Consider the following 19,616-nt stretch of genomic DNA (forward strand, 5'->3'; position numbering starts at 1 on the left):
GATATTTGACATCCCAGGCCTCTTTGATTTCCAACAATTGTAATTTAGAGACGAGCTATAGCAATGCTTTGCTCCCCTTATGTAACCCCAAATCATTGATGAGTAGTCTAGACACAGAAGAACAGTTAGGAACAATCCAGAAGGAGTCAGGCGGTAGCACAGCAGGTTAAGCACAGGTGGCACAAAGTGCAAGGACCAGCAAGGACTGGTGTAAGGATCCCAGTTTGAGCCCCCAGCTCCCCATATGCAGGGAAGTCGCTTCACAGGTGGTGAAGCAGGTCTGCAGGTGTCTTATCTTTCTCTCCCCCTCTGTCTTTCCCTGCGCTCTCCATTTCTCTCTGTCCTATCCAACAACGACGACATCAGTAACAACAGTTAATAACTACAACAATAAAAAACAACAAGGGCAACAAAAGGGAATAAATTAATAAATAAAACAGTCCAGAGAGAGATGATCATGTCTTGTATTTGGATTTTAATAGTCGAAATGGAGAGAAGTTTAAATAGATGTATGTTATGAAGGTAGAACCAACAGAGTTGACTGATGGACTGAATGTGAGGTGTGTGTTGTGGAGGGGGTGGCAGTTAGATGAACAGCTATGTAGGTTAGTCATGATGTTTGTCATGATGAGGATACGTAACATGGGACATGCTGATTTTACTGAAGGTCTTAATCAGAGCTTGTTTTAGTTCCATTATGTTTTTGGTATTTATTAGACATCCAAGAGTTAAGTATGTAGTTGGATATGAGTATCTGGAGCTCCAGGGAGATGTCTAAACTGAGACATGAATTTTAGAATCATCATCATGTAGTTAGTATTTAAATCCTTTGAAACTAAATGATTATGGAGAAGTATATAAGTTTAAAAGAATGAAACAGAAACAATTCAAAAGCATTGCTTATAGAGATTGAAGGCTGACCATTTGAAAGGTAGGCTAACTCGAATGGATCTTGAAGGAACTATGTAAAATAAGTGAGAAATCAAAAGGAGAGGGAAGAACATTAGCAGATGATCTCACTTCTAGGAGGAATTTAAGAAACAAAAGAAAGGGGCTGGAGAGAGAGTATAATGGTTATGTAAAAGACTCATGCCTGAGGCTCTGAGGTCCCAGGTTCAAACCCCAGCATCGCCATTAGCCAGAGTTGAGCAGTGCTCTGGTCTCAGTCTGTCTCTATTTCATATAAATAAAATATGAGAGAGGGAGAGAGAGACAGAGGGAGATAGGTAGCATAATTCTTATGTAAAGAAACTCTCATGCCCAAGGCTCCCAAGTCCCAGGTTCTATCCCCTGCATAACAAATCCTAGAGGTGACTACTAGGAACAGAGAGGAGAGAGGGAGGGGAAGGAAGGAAATTTGCCACAAGTTAAGTCTGAATATGAACCCAAATCTGTTCAACTCTGAAGCGCACACCTTTAACTACAGTGATAATTTCTCAAATTTATTCTGAGCTTAGTCTTGATTTGTTAGACACTTCAAACAGAAAAAGAGAATTTTATGAAGATTTATTTGGAAATGCTTTTTTGTTTCCTTCACTATAGCTAATGAGTGTTATATATTTCAGATTTTAAAGAATGTGGAATCTTCCAGGAATGTTCAGCCACATTTCCTTGAATTTTTGCTCTCTCTTGGCTGGTCAGTTGATGTGGGCAGACATCCTGGTTGGACTGGGCATGTTTCCACCAGTTGGTCTATTAATAGTTGTGATGATGGTGAAGGACCTGAACAAGGTAAAATTCATAATATATATATTTTTTTGTTTGTCACTCTTGCCTTTTCTCTCTTTACTATTGAGTTTTTACTTTTTTTTTTAAACAAAAATGAAGGTTTATAAAGGAAAAGTTCTCTTTTTTCTAAATCCCAGTCATCACAGGAGGCTAATATTTTTATAATCTTTTAGACAGTTTCTATGTACATGGGTAATATACATTTAAACTAGTTTACCATTTTATATATATATATATATATATATATATATACACACACATATATATATCATTGTATGTATTAAAATAAATTTTATGTGTGTAAAATGATAATTTGAAATAAGTAGTTTAGTTATTACAGGGCTGTTAAAGTTATTGTTTCAGAGTATGAGTAAATTCAATTTTCTCTAACAATATAGTAAATTTAGGTTATCTGTGATAAGTAATACAGTTTCTTAACAAGTATATTTTGTCTAATAAATGCAGGTTTTTCTTTTTATTTATTTATTAATTTTTTTATTTAAGAAAGGAGACATTAACAAAACCGTAGGATAGGAGGGGTACAACTCCACACAATTCCTATCATCCGATCACCATATCCCATCCCCTGATAGCTTTCCCATTCTTTATCCCTCTGGGAGCATGGACCCAGGGTCATTGTGGGTTGCAGAAGGTAGAAGGTTTGGCTTCTGTAATTACTTCCCCGCTGAACATGGGCGTTGACTGGTCAGTCCATACTCCCAGTCTGCCTCTCTCTTTCCCTAGTAGGGTAGGTCTCTGGGGAAGTGGGGCTCCAGGACACAGGGGCTCCGGGACACATTGGTGGGGTCGTCAGTCCAGAGAAGTCTGGTTGGCATCATGCTGGCATCTGGAACCTGGTGGCTATAAAGAGAGTTAACATACAAAGCAAACAAATTGTTGACCAATCATGGACCTAAAGGCTGGAATAGTGCGATGAAGTATTGCGGGGTACTCCCTGCAGACTCTTGTGTACTTCTGCTTTCAGGTATATATTTTTCCCTGTGAACATATGCTCTATCTCAGGGGACCTGGTCTATATCTAGGTTTGGGGACTTTATTGGGGAGTGGACCACCTGGAATGGAATTAGAGAATACTATGAAAGGAAAGGTCACTCGAGTGATGAAGCTGAAGGGTTGTCATTCCACACCTGAAGTCTTCAGGTTTTTCTTTTTAACAAATATCTTTTGTAGACTTTGTGGCTATCATTAAAGGTTGCACCCTAGGGTTATTATATAAAAACCTTTGTAAGCAGCTGATTACCTCTAAGAGGTTCCTCCTCATCTCTGCAAATTCTGTGGAACTATATTCAGGATAACAAGTACCAGAGCAAGTACCAGAGCAAATTTAAACCTAAGACCTTTGCCCTACCTGGCTAATGTTTTTTGTTTTAAAGGCTCCTAAAGTCACTGAACTTTAATTATTATTTCTCCAAAGTGAATAATGCCTGTGCCCAATGATTTACATCATAAAATTAAACATACTTTTATAACACTCTCTTAAAATTTCACGAGATAGCATTGTGGCTTGTGATCTGTAATTTCTTGCAAAGCTGAATCAGCATTTGGAGTTACACAGTAATTTTAATTTACACATACCCTTTAATATGTGCTTAAGCAAAATAGGTAAAAATATGCATGTTTGTCCTGATAACATCAGTTGGACAATTATAGTGGTTTGCAGGTTGCAGAAAACATGAATCAAACTGAGGAGAGTCAGGCGGTAACGCAGCGGCTTAAGTGCACGTGGCGCAAAGCGCAAGGACAGGCATAAGGATCCCACTTCAAGCCCCCGGCTCCCCACCTGCAGGGGGGTAACTTCACAGGTGGTGAAGCAGGTCTGCAGGTGTCTGTCTTTCCCCCTCTCTGTCTTCCCCTCCTCTCTCCATTTCTCTCTGTCCTACCTAATGACGACATCAATAACAATAATAACTACAACAAGGGCAACAAAAGGGAAAAAAATTAATATTTTTAAAAATTAAAAAAAAACTGACTTAGATTTTGAAAGTAATTTATTGCCATTGCTATTGAAAATTCTGGAGAGTAGTATATATATTTTTCTTTTTAATGATTTACTAATGATCAACAAGACAATAGGATAAGAGGGGTACGATTCCCACCACCAGAATTTTGTATCCCATTCCCTCCATTGAAAGCTTTCCCATTCTTTATCCCTCTGGGAGCATTAGTATGCACTTTTGTTACCATTTTGTCACCACTGTTTTTCTTTGTAATTTTTCTCTAACTTTGTTCTCTGTGTTGGTTTTATCCTCTATATTCTTTCATAGTGAAAAAAAGGCAATTCCAAATTCCAGGCTTTTATGTTCACATATCACACTAGCTTAAGGGAGATTAACTGGGTTACAGAACCCTCTTACTCTAAAAATCCTGATTTACACAGTGCTTGAGCCACCCTAAGTCTGTCCCTATGACAACAGAGATCAGTGACCCCAATTGAAATATATAGATAAGTGGAATGGTGAAATAACTCTTGGATAGTGTGCTACTTTACCATGTATGCAACCCAACCCATACTACATTGAAGAAAATTTCTGTGCTGCCATCTTGCTTTCACTCTCTCTTTGCTTCTCTGCCTTCTCTGTATCTATTAAGAAAGAACAGGTAGACCTGGTCTGCAAGGCCAGTACCACACATGTTCCATGCCTGCGGCAGATAAGGGAAGAGTAGAGTAGTTGTTGAGGTGACTACCATAGAAGGTACAAAGTGCCTCCACCTGTGAAACCATCTAACCCACAAATCAACAAGCTTTATCTCATATTTTTCTTGTCTTTTCTTTCTTTCTTTCTTTCTTTCTTTCTTTCTTTCTTTCTTTCTTTCTTTCTGTAATTGCAAAAGAGGCATATACCAAAGTATCATCATTTTATGTGGTGTTGCCAGGGATAGAAGCCAGAACCTCATATGTTCAAGTCATATACTTTACTTCTGAGCCACTCTCTGTGCCTGTTTTTGTAAGTAAAGTTATTGAACTTAACCACACTCACTCATATGAGTCTGTGACTACTTTCATGCTGTGGTGGCAGAACTAATTGTGACAGAGTGTACAAAGTCTTGTTGTCTGATAAGTTACAGAAAAAGTTTGTTAAACTCTAGAATTCTTACCAGCATTAGGTATCTCCTATTATTCAAGGTGAAGAATTTTTGTTTTTAGAATTTCCCCTCAGGAGTCGGGTGGTAGTGCAGCGGGTTAAGCACACATGGCGCAAAGCGCAAGGACCAGCGTAAGGATCCTGGTTCAAGCCCCCCAGCCCCCCACCTTTAAGGGGGTTTAAGCCCCCCACCTTTAAGCAGGCCTGCAAATGTCTGTCTTTCTCTCCCCCTCTGTCTTCCCCTCCTCTCTCCATTTTTCTGTCCTGTCCAACAACGACATCAATAACAGCAACAACAATAAAACAAGGGCAACAAAAGGGAATAAATAAATAAATAAATATTTTTTTAAAATCTTAAAAAAAAAAGAAAAAAGAATTTCCCCTCAGCTCTAGTATAAGGTGGTACCAAGGATCAGACTTAGGACCTGATGCATGCATATCCTGTGCTTAACCACTGAACCATCTCCCTGGCCCAAGGAGGAAAAAAATAACTATGATTGCATTTGAGTATTTACTTATTTATCTTTGCGAACTACTCTTCATTTACACTTTTCAAGTTTCATCAAAATATTGGTCATCTGTGTATTAGTGTGTACACACACACACACACACACACACACACACATACCACTGCATCACCTATTGAGGACCCATGGCAGTTAGGATGGTGTACTAAGGCTTAAGATTTTTCTTTATTCAGTCTTTTTTTTTAAAGGTTAACTTTAAAAAAATTTATTTATTCCCTTTTGTTTTATATTGTTGTAGTTATTTTTGTTATTGATGTTGTCATTTTTGGATAGGACAGGGAGAAATGGAGAGAGGAGGGAAGAACAGAGAGGGGGAAGCGACTCCCCTGCAGGTGGGGAGCTGGGGGCTCGAATCAGTATCCTTACGCCAGTCCTTGTGCATTGTGCTACGTGCGCTTAACCTGCTGCGCTACCGACCGACTCCCGATTAATTCAGTCTTAATAAATTTATTTTTTGTAGTTAACAAATACTGCTGACTTGGAGCAGGTACTAATACTAAATGCCTATGACTTTTTATATAATGTCACTGTTAAGAGGGGTAGAATGGAAATGAAGCTGAGAAACAGTAAAGATCAGAAAGCCAGAGTACATACAACTGATAATAGCCCTAGTTCCCAGCCCCTGTGTACTAGACTTTTATACCTGAGACCCCAGGGTTCCCAGCTTCTATGACACACTGTAAGCCAAAGATTAGTGGTGCTGTCCCCTCTGTTTTTCTCTCTCTCTTTCTCAGAAATAAATATTTTAAAAATAAGTCATGATTTAAAGTTCATGTGAAGATATTTAATAAGGGTCTGAAGAGGTAACATTGCTTACTCTCCATGTGTATAGTTCAGGGTCAAACCCTGCCACCACATGGGAGGTACTGTGGTAATGGGGAAAGCTTGGTGTTGTGTTGTCTCCTCACTCTATATGTCTATGTCTGTAGTTGAATATAAAAAGTGGCCCAGAGCAGCGAAATCACACATTTATGAGGACCCAGTTCCACCAAAAAGAGACAGACTTAGTACATATTTATAGTACATTCTTCATGCATACTTGTTCTTGTCAGAAATAAACCTTCTGCTATTATATCATTTTACTAACTTAAAATTTCATGAAGCAGGATGATACTGGTTTTTACCACTTTTTGGAGCAGTGATGTAGTGTTTCTCATTCCTAGATGAAATGATCGCCTCTGAAGATATTGGGGCTAGCATTTTCAATGGACAGAAGAAGGTGCTGTATTATGCTGATGCCCTTACAGAAATAGCTTTTGTGGTTCCTTCTCCTGTGGAGTCCCTAAGTAAGAACATTTTCTATATGGTGGTGTTTTCAGGCCTTTTTTTTTTCCCCCACTGGTTTATACAGTACTATACTAAAAGAAATTCTGAAATCATTTAAAGCATTTTTTTTTTTTTTAGGTTTGAGGCTTGATAGCTTTTAGATTATGCAGAAGTAAAGGAGGTTACCTTCTTTTTCTTACAGAATTAAAGATGAGGAAACTAATAATAATCTTAAATGGTGAAAGAACCCCACATCAACCCATTCTTTAATGTCTTTATTAATCAATATCTAGAAGCCTGCTTTCTAGTTTATTTCTTTCTCTGATTATGAATGGACCCTGTCTACTTCCCTATTTACATGTGACAATCTTTTTATGGAAACTCAGAAAATTCTGTAGTTTTCTCATGTCATCTGAATGACCTAAACAGAAGAAAATTTAACATTCTAGAAAAGATGATCAGAACTGTTCTTAAGGGACCAGAAGTGATTGTTACTTCTCATCTGAACTCAGTTTTACTTTGCCTAGAACTTGTGGTTCTTACAAATTAAAACCATTTCTTTGTGCCCAACCAGGCAGTTGATGGGATGTTTCTTCTTCACTGAGACCATTGTAGGGTGGGTTGCATACTTCTTGGTTTCATCTCCAGGCTAATGACTTTCACACATGACCTACCTTGACAGCTTCTTGACCTTTGTAGTTAGAGCTTTGATTTCTCACTCAAGATCTCTCCTTATCTTATATGCTTGGGCCAGGCATGTCCCTAGCTGAATGAACTTTCCATAGTCTATGTTAATATCTTAACAACAGTTTGCTTTTCTGTTAGGGCTACGAATTACCACCCTCACTCCAGAAGCCAGGCCCCATCTGTTTTCTTTACTGAGTCTCTGTTCTTGCCCAACATGTTTGTATGAATTTAGACCTCCCAGAACTAGATTTTTGTCGTTGCACTGTAGTTTCCATAGTTAGGTCTTCACCTCCTGCCATGAAATACCTACTACATCAACTATACTTGTTCAGCTTAACTTCTTTTTTTTTTTTTCCAGCTTAACTTCTACTTAACTTTTACTTGAGATTTGTTTAAAATTTTTTTTTCTATTTCAAATTTTATAACTCTCTTTATATTTGTCTCTAACAAGATATATTCTTTCTTAGAGAGAGTAGATTCTTTGTAACTTAAGGGGGTTCCCATGTTACTTGGCACTGTGCTGCATTATTGAATATATAATCAAAATAATTCAGAAAATAACCAAGATGCTTTTCACGTTCTATATCTGAAAAGACAAATATACTCTGGTCTACCTCAATTACCCTGTAGAGCAGGAGCTTGCAAACTATGGCAGAGACCAAACTGAGATCATTAGGAACAGAGAGTTTGCATGTGTGTGTAATTTATTGCCACCAGGATTACTGGCTGGGCTTAATGCTTGCATGGCTTCACCATTTCCAAAGGCCTTTCCCCTCATTTTTCCCCCTTTCTTTTTGATGAGGGTGAGAGAGGGTGGAAGAAAGAGACAGAGAAAAGGAAAGATACATGCAGCACTACTCTACCTGTGAAGCTTCCCTCCCTTCCCCCCCTCCCCCACCCCTGCAGGTGGGGTTAAGGGTTTGAACCCAGGTCTTTGCCACATGGTAATGTGTTCATGGTATTGGGTGAGCCACCACCTGACCCTAGTTTTCATATCTTTAAAGAGTTGTAATAAAACACAGATTATGCAGCAGAGATAGTCCGCAAGCCTAAAGCATTTATTTCCTGATTGTTTATAGAAAATGTTTGCCAATCATTCCTCTAAAAACAGTACATTGCTTAAACTATTTGTATAAACAGGTTTCACCCCAAAGATCAACAAGTATTATAATTGCTTTTTTCTTTACCTCATAGCTGATTCATTAGAAAGTAATATCTCGGACCAAGATAGTGATTCAAACATGGATCTTATGCCAGGAATTCTGAAACAGCCATCCCTGACACTTGAGCTTTTCCCTAATCACACAGACAATCTTAATTCCTCACAGAGGGTAAGTCACTTTGTTAATATATAGCCACAAATTGGTAGTGAAATGGGATAATTATAGAATCATGCTTGAAAAGCTTTAGCTTTAATCCAGAGAGTAATTATAGCAGTACTGATTCATTAAAATATTACTTATTGAAAATCAGATTCTCATGCTTTCTTTCTTTTTTTTTTTTTTTTTTAAAGCTTGCTTACAACAAGTAGATTTTAAGGTTGTAACAGATAATTTTAAGATAGCCATATAGCCATTCTGTTAACCACTCTGCTTCTCTCACTCATTCTCCAGCCTCTCCCCCAATCCCCAGAGCACTGTTCAGATCTGGCTGCTGGCAGTATAAGAGATTGAATCTAGGAAAAGGACCTTAGGCATGAGTTGTTTTGCATAACCATTATGCTATTTTTCTGCCCTCATTTCTTTTCAAACCTAGTTTGGTTTTTTTTTTTTTTTTTATTAACCAGAGCACTGCTCAACTCTTGCTTATGGTGGTACAGGGGATTAAGCCTGGGACTTTGGAGATTCAGGCATGAGAGTCTCTTTGCATAGCCATTATGCTATCTACCCTTGCCTTTTTTTTTTTTTTTTTTTTTTTTTTTGCTTCCGGGGTTATTGCTGGGGCTCGGTACCTGCACCATGAATCCACTACTCCTGGAGGCCCCTTTTGTTGCCTTTGTTGTTTCGTTGTTGTTATTACTGTCGTTGGATACAACAGAGAGAAATCGAGAGAGGAGGGGAAGACAGAGAGGGGGAGAGAAAGATAGACACCTGCAGACCTGCCTCACGGCTTGTGAGGCAACCCCCTGCAGGTAAGGAACCAGGGGCTCAAACCGGGATCCTTACTCCCATCCTTGCGCTTCACACCACATGTGCTTAACCCGCTGCGCTACCACCCGACACCCCTCGTTTTGTGTTTTAACCACTAATATTTCATCAGTAAATTTCTTTTTTTTTCTAGTTCCCTTTTTAAAATTTTTATTTATAAAATGGAAATATTTACAAGACCATAGGCTAAGAGCAGTACAATCACACACAGTTCCCACCACCAGATCTCCGTATCCAATCCTCTCCCCTGATAGCTTTCCTATTCTTCATCCCTCTGGGAGTATGGAACCAGGATCATCATGGGGTGCAGAAGGTGGGAGATCTGGCTTCTGTAATTCAGCAGTAAATTTCTATCTACACCTCTAGTCATAAAACATCTAGCTTAAACAGGTCTGACTATATACCAGTAGCAGCTTTTTTTTAATTGCCACCAGAGTTATTGTGGGGCTCGATACTTGTCCTGTAAATCCCACTGTTCCTGGTGGCCATTTTTTCTTTAATTTTTTATTTCTAATTTACATTAGGACAGAGAGAAATTGAGAGAGGATGGCAAGATAGAGAAGGAGAGAAAGACACCTACAGACCTGCTTCACCACTTGTGAAACTGGCCCACTGCAGGTGGGGAGCCAGGGGTCCTTGCCCTTGGTAATATGTGTGCTTAAAGGGGTGCACCACCACTCAGGCGCCCCCACCCCATGTTAGCATAGCCCATTATGTGAATCGGTCTATGAAATCAGAGACAAAGCAGCTATTATATAAGAAAATACTTTGCTTTTGTGTTTTTTCTTGACATTTCAATAGATTTTCCCTCTTTTTTTTTTTTTTTTCCTTTCCACTAGGGTTATTCTGGGGCTTGGTACCTGCATGATAAATCCACCACTTCTGACAGTCATTTCTTTCCTATTATTTTAGTTGTTGTTATGATGATGATAAACGAGAGAAATAGTGCAAGAGAGGGAAAGAGAAATACCTGCAGCTTGCTTCATTGGTTGTGATGCCTCTCCTCTATAAGTAGGGAGTGAGGATCAAATCCAGGTCCTTGGACATGATAACATGTACCATTACCCAGACCCAACATTTTCTTTATCTGTGTTTTCCTCTCATTACCTCTTAATCCGTATTGGAAAATGACCAGCTAGCCACCGATAACAAGAGCATCGGTTTAGTTCATAAATGCAAGAGACTGATTTAGAACATATACTAAAAAGTACCTATGGTACTTTTATCACTTGTACTTTGCAGACTGCTAACAAAAAAAATAAGATTCGTCATCATCTCAGTAAATGTAGGAAAATAAAATTAGTTGACAAAAAGTCAATACTGAGTCACGAGAACAACTTTCAGCATACCATGAATAATAGGGGATGTCCTCAGTCTGAAATATAGGTCTCCTAGAGCCTATAGTTAACATTATACTTTCACAAATATACTTTTTTTAAAGGTATTTTTTTAATATTAATTTATTCCCTTTGGTTGCCCTTTTTTATTGTTGTTTTGATGTCATTGTTGTTGGATAGGACAGAGAGAAATGGAGAGAGGAGGGGAAGACAGAGAGGGAGAGAAAGATAGACACCTGCAGACCTGCTTCACCACTTGTGAAGCGACTACCCTGCAGGTGGGGAGCTGGGGGCTCGAACTGGGATCCTTATGCCGGTCCTTGAGCTTTGCACCACGTGCGCTTAACCTGCTGCGCTACCACCCAGCTCCCCACAAATATACTTTATTCTTTAATGCTTTTGCCCTGAATGGAGGACAAGATCAGGATATCAGTGCTCACCACTTCTGTTCAACATAGTACTGGAGGTTCATTGTAGTGCGATAAAGTAAAATAAATAAAATGCATAATGCTTGGAAAGGAAGAAGTAAAACTATATTTGCAGATGACATAATATATGTGGGAAACTTTAAGAAACCCCCTTTTTTTTTTTTTTTAATCTAGTAGCACTATTGAGTGAGTTTAACAAGAGTTTAGATCAAAAGGTCAGTGTAGAGACCAGGTGGTGGTGCACTTGGTCAGCTGTACATGTTATGATGTGCAGGGACCCAGGTTCAAGCCCCCAGTGCCCAAACTTCAGGAGCAAGTTTCACGAGTGGTCAATCTGTGCTACAGGTGCTTCTTTCTCTCTCCATCTCTATTTCCCCTCCCCTCTCAGTTTCTCCCTGTATCCATAAAGAAATAAATGTCAGTGTATGGGGCAAAATTCTCTCTCTAGCTTTTAGAACTTTCAATGGAGACATTAGGTTATATAATAACGGGTTTTCAGTAGTAGTGCATAGCAAGTCTAAACAGACCATATGTTTCAACTAGTTGGAAATTAAAGATAATAAGTTGTATTCATTATATTAATCTTTTATTCCTATATGCTCACTAATTCCTACCATAAAAAGTTTATAGAAAAACTAAGGTTTTCTTTTCTCCCCGAAGACCCAGTAATGCTTTTGGGATTAAACAGGATAAAGATGCCTTCAAAAACTGAACTGGACTTGTTATATGTCTTAATATAAATTTAGTTGTTTGCAATGTAACTATTGCTTTATAAAGAATTTTATTGCAACATATTTTCCTTTCCTTTCCTTTTTTTTTTTTTTAATTGGATAGGACAGAGAGAAATTGAGATGAGAGGGAGAGAAAAAGATAGACACCTGCAGACCTGCTTCACCACTTGTGAAGCAATTCTCTTGGCAGGTGGGTAGCCGGGGGCTTGAACTGGGATCCTTGCATGGGTCCTTGCACTTTATACTTAACCTGGTGTACTACTTCTTGGCTCCCAAAACATATTTTTCAGAAGGGTAATATTTTTGTGAGAAAAAGAAAGTTAGTTGAGAGACACCAATGTATGCAAATCTAACATGATTCCCAATAACTTTGGTTTTGTATAATGTCCTCCTCTTACCTGTGGTGGAACTTTTGAATGAGAAAGATATTCTGTGATTATGCTATACTGTATGGCAACAGGGCCTTTTTCCTGTGTTGATTTTATTTTATTCTATATTTATTTATTTATTACCAGAGCACTGCTCATCTCTTGCTTATGGTAGCTGGGGGCGTGAAGCTGAGACCTTGGAGCCTTAGACATGAGAGTCTCTTTGCATACCCATCACGCTATCACCCCACCCTAGGAATTTTTTCAATGTAGTTAGTGTTTCTTTGAGTAATTTACAAAGAAGATTATACAGGTAGGCCTGACTTGTTCACAAGAACCCTTTCAGTCTTTGCTGAGAAGTCAAAGGTTGATTCAAAGCTGACTATGAGTCATGATGCTAAGAAAATAGTCTGAGTGGCTGAATATCTGCCATTTGTTTGGAGAGAAGTTTCTTGGTCACAGTCATTTTTTTCTCCCTTCAATTATTTTTATTTATTATTGAATAGAGACAGAGGAATTGAGGGGGGAGGGAAAGATAGAGAGGGAAAGAGACAGAAACAGCTACAGCTCTGCTTCACCTCTTGTGAAGCTTTCCCCCTGCAGGTGGCGACCAAGGGCTTGAACCCAGGTCCAGGCACACTGCAATGTGTGTGCTTAATCAGGTGCACCACCGTCTTGCTCCCAGTCATTTCCTTTTTTTTTTCTTTTTCTCTCCTTTCCTCTCCCGTTTCCTTTTTCTCTTTCTTCCTTTTTTTTCTTTTTCTTTTTTTTTTAAAGATTGATTTATTTACAAGAGAAGACAGAGAACTAGAGTATCACCCTGGGACATGTGATGCTGGGGATCTGATCAAATTCAGGACCTCATGCTTGAGGGTCCAATACTTGTGCCACTATGCCACCACCCAGGCCACAGTCAGTCTTTTTCTATAAATCCAGAACTGAATAAAATCTGGGGAAATATCTTTGGGCTATAGCTACTGGATATTTAAATGTACAAGTTAAGAACTTGTACATTTGCTGTATTTTTAAAAATTCAACTTACAAAAGAGATTCTTATGTCTTTATATGTATGAGTTTTGTTTAGGACTTTTAACATAAACTTTGTTGTATGATTTGAAACTAGTAGGACTCAGAGTGCCAGTTTGCTAAAGAGGGATTCCATTGTCCTGTTAGTCAGCTTGTGGACAGAGAAACTAGAAGCAAGCCCTCTTCAAGATAGTAAAAACTTGTGCAACTTTTTTCTCTTTTTGATGACAAAGGATTAAATCCCACCCACCCCCATTTCTTTTTGCCTAGAGTGCAGTAGTAAACACCTGTTCTGATAACTAGGATCATCTTTTTTGTTGGACGTTTTAGAGATTAGAATCCCAGACAAGTCAATGATATTGCTGTGATGGGGTAGAAATTCTTTCTGCCCATAGAGATATAAAAAAATGTTCTTAACACTACAGAAATATTTATTACTTTTTATTAATGTAAGTTATTGCTCAATATTCCTTACTTTTCCTTTGAGAATTTAAGGTCTGCATGCTTTTGTTCTAGGTTGGGACTTAGTAAATAGAAGAGTCGAGGAGTTGGGTGGAGGCGCAAAGCTCAAGGACCGATATAAGGATCCTGGTTTGAGCCCCCGGCTCCCCATTTCTCTCTGTCCTATCCAACAAGGCCAACAAAAGGGAATAAATAAATAAAGAAAGAAGAAGAAGATTCAAGGAAGAGCTTTCTTGCCAGTGTATTATATTAATTTTTTTTCCTGAACTAGTTTCTTAAGACCTAATGAGTTACTGGGCAACTTGATAACGTATGTTTGGATAGTCTATACTAAACCAGTTTCCCCCCCCCCCCCTTCCCTCCTCTTTTGCCTTCCTGTGCCTCATATAGCTCAGTCCCAGTTCCAGAGTGAAGAAACTGCCTCAGGGTCGCCCTATACCTCCCCTTGGACCTGAGACAAGAGTTTCTGTAGTCTGGGTGGAACGCTATGATGATATCGGTACTATATATAAACTTTATTTATAAATAAAATCACAGAATAACAGTGACATGCTAATTGTCTAAAATGAGTGGTGGCTTGTGTATGGTGTGTTGACCAAAAGGGGGCTGGTTGTGGAGATTTGATCAGATTGCTGATTACAACAAGTTAGCAATATTCAGTGTAACAGTTCATAGTTTGTTGTCAGTTGGTCCTGCTGCTTGTAGCTCATGGTTATCCAGGACACCTGAAAAGGGGAAGGAGGAGTGCTTCTCACTTTCTCTCCATGAACCCTATTATTTAGTCTAATATAAAGATTGATTTGTCTTTAGGATGTTGACTATGGATAAGTTTCTAAAATCTTACCCAATTTGTTGAGAAGTATGGTAGCTGCATTTCAACTAAATCCTCAGAGACCACAGATAATGCTCTTTTAAAAAATATTGTGGTCCTGGAGGTGGCACAGTAGATAAAGCATTGGACTCTTAAGCATAAGGTCCTGAGTTCAATCCCTAGCAGCACATGTACCAGAGTGATATCTGGTTCTTTCTCCTGTCTTTCTCATGAATAAATAAATAAAATCTTTAAATATATATATTTATTCAGGGGCTGGGGAAACAGCATAATGGTTATGCAAAAAAAAAAAAACTTTTATGCCTGAGGCTTCCAGGTCCCAGGTTCATTCTCCAGCACCACCATAAGCCAGAATTGCACAGTGTTTTGGTCTTTCTCTCTCTGTAACTTTCCATCTGTATCTCTCTCATTAGAATAAAATAAATAAACTTTAAAATATTCATTTTTAAATGAAATATAGACACAGAAAGGAAGATATACACAGAGAGAGTCAGATACCAGAGCACTGCTCAGCTCTGGCTTATGGTGGTGTTGGGGATTGAACTTGGAAACTCAGAGCCTCAAGCATGAAGTCTTTTCATGCTCTCTCTCCAGTCCCACAGATAATGTTCCTTTAAAACTCTCTGCTCCAAACTTAGTAAGACCATGTCTTCAGAGAATTGTTTCTTTTTAACTTGTGGGAAATAGATAAGATCATACATTTTAGGATATCACAATCCATGTATTTGTTTTCTTGTATAAGTAAATTAGATTAGAAAATCATACTTTCTGTTATTTATCTGGGGAATATGACAATGATATTAACTTTAGTACTATTATTTCCTTTTAGAAAACTTTCCCCTCTCAGACCTGATGACAGAAATCAGCACTGGTGTAGAAACTACTGCAAATAGTAGCACTTCTTTAAGGTACACTCTTTATTTGCTTGAAATTTATCAACAGATATTGAAGCATAGAAAAACCTATTTGACATATATGTTAATTGTAGTTTAATAGGGAAATAATAAAAAGGAGTGAAGGCAGTAGGAAATAAGCGTGATTGGGAAAAATCAAAGGTATTTGAGGATAAATGTACCAGGTGATCAAATTAGCAAGGGTTTTAAAATAACTACTATTTTATATTTAGCTGCAGCTCAAAGAAAGATGGAAGTAGAGGCAATAAATATTAGCAAAGAACATGATAAAAATAGCAACACCAGGTAGAAACAATGGAGCTACATTGGTTGTGAATAGGTAGCAGTTAAATTAAATTATCCTGGTCATATGGACTATTTAATAGAATGATTTTTATTTTTATTTTTTTGAGAGGAGATGCAGATGGGACAGATATTCTTCTTTAGGTGCAGTCCAGGGTGCTCCCATGTAGTTCTATGCCTTGGCCCTAGAACGTCATAGACAGGGAAGTGTGTTCTATGCTGGTTGAGTTAACTTTTAGCACTCCCCCCCAATTTGTAAATAAATATAACACCAACTTTATTATAGTGTTAAGATGTCTACTTCAGTTGCTTATGCAAACAAAAAGAATACAAAAGAAATAATATGATTCTAAGAAAAGTAACAATGTTATGTGTATAGTTTCAAGGCTTTTTTTTTTTTTAAGGTTATTTGGTTTTTGCTTTAAGCAAATACTTTGAAATAAGTTATTTTACAAATGGGATACAGTAGACTTTCAGTTGTTATTCCTTTAAGTCACATAGCCAGTACATGAAGGAGAAAGTAATCTGGTTCATGGTGTCTGACACCAAATACAAATAATCATATCTCATACATCACAGAGCTCCTCTTGATATCATTCAAAACTTTTTGTTAAGTATATTCCTTATGCTACGTAATTTGTTCCCATTGTACATAAGATAAATTTATTCTAACAGTTTGCTTAGTGTAAGAAGGAACTCACTGTGGAATGGGATGATAGAACTGCAGGAGAAGGGGTCAGAGCTGATTGGCAGGCTTCTTCCTTTGGGTGAGGTGGTGAGGAACAAGTCTTCCTTTGTTGTGGAAGCTTGTTTGAGAGCCAAGTCAAGCAATTTCTTTGTGGTCTTTTTCATGTATGTTGTGACCTTATTGTTTTGTTCTTGGCTTCCCTCCTACAGATAGGGACTAGAGACTTGAACTTGGGTCCTTGCACTTTGTGACACACACTTAACTGGGTGCTCCACTGCCCAGCCCCATTTCTTACAGTGCATGTGGGGGATTAGCTCTGGGGTTAAAAAAAAAGCTTTCTTTCTTTTCTTAAGATCTACCACTCTGGAAAAAGAAGTTCCTGTCATCTTCATTCACCCTTTAAACACTGGATTATTCCGTATAAAAATTCAAGGAGCCACTGGAAAATTTAACATGGTCATCCCTCTTGTGGATGGGATGATAGTCAGCAGGAGAGCCCTTGGTAAGCATCGAGTATGTGACTGAAGGGTTAGGATACCTTGGGGGGCATTTTCCTATAATATTTTGTGACCCAAAATGAACTTAAATAAAAAAACAGTGATGCTGGGAGTTGGGTGGTAGTACAGCAAGTTAAGCACAGGTGGCACAAAGTGCAAGGACCGGTGTAAGGATCCCGGTTCGAGCCCCCGGCTCCCCACCTGCAGGGGAGTCGCTTCACAGGCAGTGAAGCAGGTCTGCAGGTGTCTATCTTTCTCTCCCCCTGTCTGCCTTCCCCTCCTCTCTCCATTTCTCTCTGTCCTATCCGTCAACAGTGACATCAATAACAACAACAAATAATAACTACAATAATAAAACAACAAGGGCAACAAAAGGGAATGAATGAATGAACGAATAAATAAATAAATAAACAAACAGTGATGTTATAGATCCCACATATGGAAAATATTGTGGCTCAGGTTAAAAAGGAAGTATGTTTTCTTCTGCACTGTGCTTTAACCTATTAAATATGAGTAGAATTCTAATCCATAAACATCAAGTATTAGTGCAGATAGTTATTTATAATTCAGGACAGGAATCGGTTGTCAGATCATATTCTGATGCTGTTTTATTCTTGTCAGCATGTACTTCTTCTGACAGTTCTGCCATAGTGTAATGGCTCTGTCCATCTCTCCAGAGACAGGAAGTTTAATTAGAATGAAGTAGCTTGAATGTTCAGATAATAGCTCACCAACTGACTAGTTATTCACTTTTATTTTAAAAATCCTTTGTTTTCAAGGTTTTCTGGTGAGGCAGACTGTCATTAATATTTGTAGAAGAAAGAGACTGGAAAGTGATTCCTATAGTCCACCACATGTCCGCCGGAAACAGAAAATCACCGACATTGTCAACAAGTACCGAAATAAGCAGTTGGAGCCAGAATTTTATACTTCACTTTTCCAGGAAATTGGACTCAAGAACTGCAGTTCTTAATATACTGCTGTCTGGAACTATTGAACTCCAGTTTGGGGCTATAATATCAAAGCAAAACAGTTTGATAGGTGATCACTGTAAAAATAAAAGCAAATCACTCCTGAAGAGCTTACTGTTTAATCACCAGAATAGAAGAAACACATTATAAGCCCATTTGATAGAAGACTTTTGACCTTCTAGTGAAATGGGCTCCCAGACACAATCATATTCCTACTGGTAATGAAGATATACATTTTAGCCATGAACTTTCTTTTAAGTGACAATTTTGGTTAAATATATACCTTTTGAGGAGAAAGGCTTTTATGCAACTCAGTTAAACATGTGCATTGATAGTATCACATTTGCAAATTAGAATTTGGAGATAGTTTTATACCTCATTTTTTAGGAGGTTATGTTCAAAATTTAAATCTGTCTGAGAATCTTCCAGGCCATCATGCTGATAGTATGAAAAAGAAAAGAAATCTTCACCTTCTGCTCACTTTATTCAGCTGTCAAATTGATAGAAAAGAACATAAATGCTTTTTATTCAGATAACAATTATGATGTTTAAGTACTTTAAATTTTCTCTCCACATTTCAAAAAGTTATTCTCATCACTGCACAGATCTGTAGGTTCCTGGGTGACCCAGGGGGAAAAAAAAAAAAAAAATATATATATATATATATATATATTTTATATATATATAAAAAATGGAGGTACAACCTTGTCCTTTAGTGGGATCCAAATGGAGGTTGTGGACAGTTGTAAGAGAGCAATGATACCTCTACTCTCCATTACTGTGTAGCTTGGTCACATATCAGTAGATTAAAATATTTTTAATTTCTTTGTTAAATATTAAGAATGTAAATGCACAGGAAGGCTTGAAAATTACTTTATTTCCTCCACTGTCTCATTTCAGGACCAAGCAACAAACTGTAGTAGTTATAAAGGATTCTGATTTGGGGTTTAAGAAGTAGTCTCAATGCTACTAATTCAGATCTCTCCCTAAGAGCTACTGGATTTCATCAAATTGGCAAAAACATTAGTGACTACCACCTCCTTGTGTGACTGTTAGAAATGTTTGTCTTTTTTTTCTGGACCTTCTGCACAACAAATCCTTGCCAGGGTTTTAGATATACTTCTGTTACCTCGCTGCTACTTTTCTACCAGGGATAAAAGTTTTGAGGTGGCCAGATACATTGCATCTCTACAAGGATTCCTGTTGTAGTGCTAGAGTCCTCGTCTTTATTGCTTTCTTCTTTATTAGGATCATTTTACATTTAGTAAATAAGTCATATTTAAAGTCCAAAGAGAAGTAATCATAGTTGTAGAAGGGCTGTCTTCCCACTTGAACTCTGATGTCAATAGATTCTGTAGACCAAGGTTATACATGGCCTGTTTGGTTTATTTTAGTAATTTAATCACAGGGTTGGGAATAATGTAGAAACTAGTTCCCTATGCAGATGTTTCTGTTCTAAAACATAAATTCTATCATCTATGGGCAAGAAATTCAGACATAACTGTTTTAAGTTTGCCACACCCCTTTTCTTCATGTTCATTTTAAGCTCAGGTAAAAGGTAACTTCCTCCAGTTTCCATTCAGGGTATACTATTACTTAGTAATTAACTTTCTTTTTAATC

General features: G+C 38.0%; 1 protein-coding gene across 8 annotated transcripts in view; it reads left to right on the plus strand.

Moving 5' to 3' along the window:
- The window catches only part of RALGAPB (Ral GTPase activating protein non-catalytic subunit beta), a 104,197-nt gene extending 85,571 nt beyond the window's left edge, over window positions 1–18,626 (plus strand). For 7 of the 8 annotated variants that reach the window (XM_007521634.3, XM_060189881.1, XM_060189889.1 and 4 more), the window contains 7 exons: window positions 1,566–1,731; window positions 6,523–6,645; window positions 8,507–8,643; window positions 14,202–14,310; window positions 15,473–15,551; window positions 16,881–17,029; window positions 17,804–18,626. In XM_007521634.3, the coding sequence (XP_007521696.1) occupies window positions 1,566–1,731; window positions 6,523–6,645; window positions 8,507–8,643; window positions 14,202–14,310; window positions 15,473–15,551; window positions 16,881–17,029; window positions 17,804–17,997 (957 nt within the window). In that variant the 3' untranslated portion in view covers window positions 17,998–18,626. Of the gene's footprint in view, window positions 1–1,565; window positions 1,732–6,522; window positions 6,646–8,506; window positions 8,644–14,201; window positions 14,311–15,472; window positions 15,552–16,880; window positions 17,030–17,803 lie in introns of those variants that run through there. The other variant, XM_060189900.1, reaches the window with a different exon arrangement.
- Window positions 18,627–19,616: the final 990 nt, after the last annotated feature.

The sequence above is a fragment of the Erinaceus europaeus genome, chromosome 1, assembly GCF_950295315.1.
Source record: "Erinaceus europaeus chromosome 1, mEriEur2.1, whole genome shotgun sequence".
NCBI classification, from domain to species: domain Eukaryota; kingdom Metazoa; phylum Chordata; class Mammalia; order Eulipotyphla; family Erinaceidae; genus Erinaceus; species Erinaceus europaeus.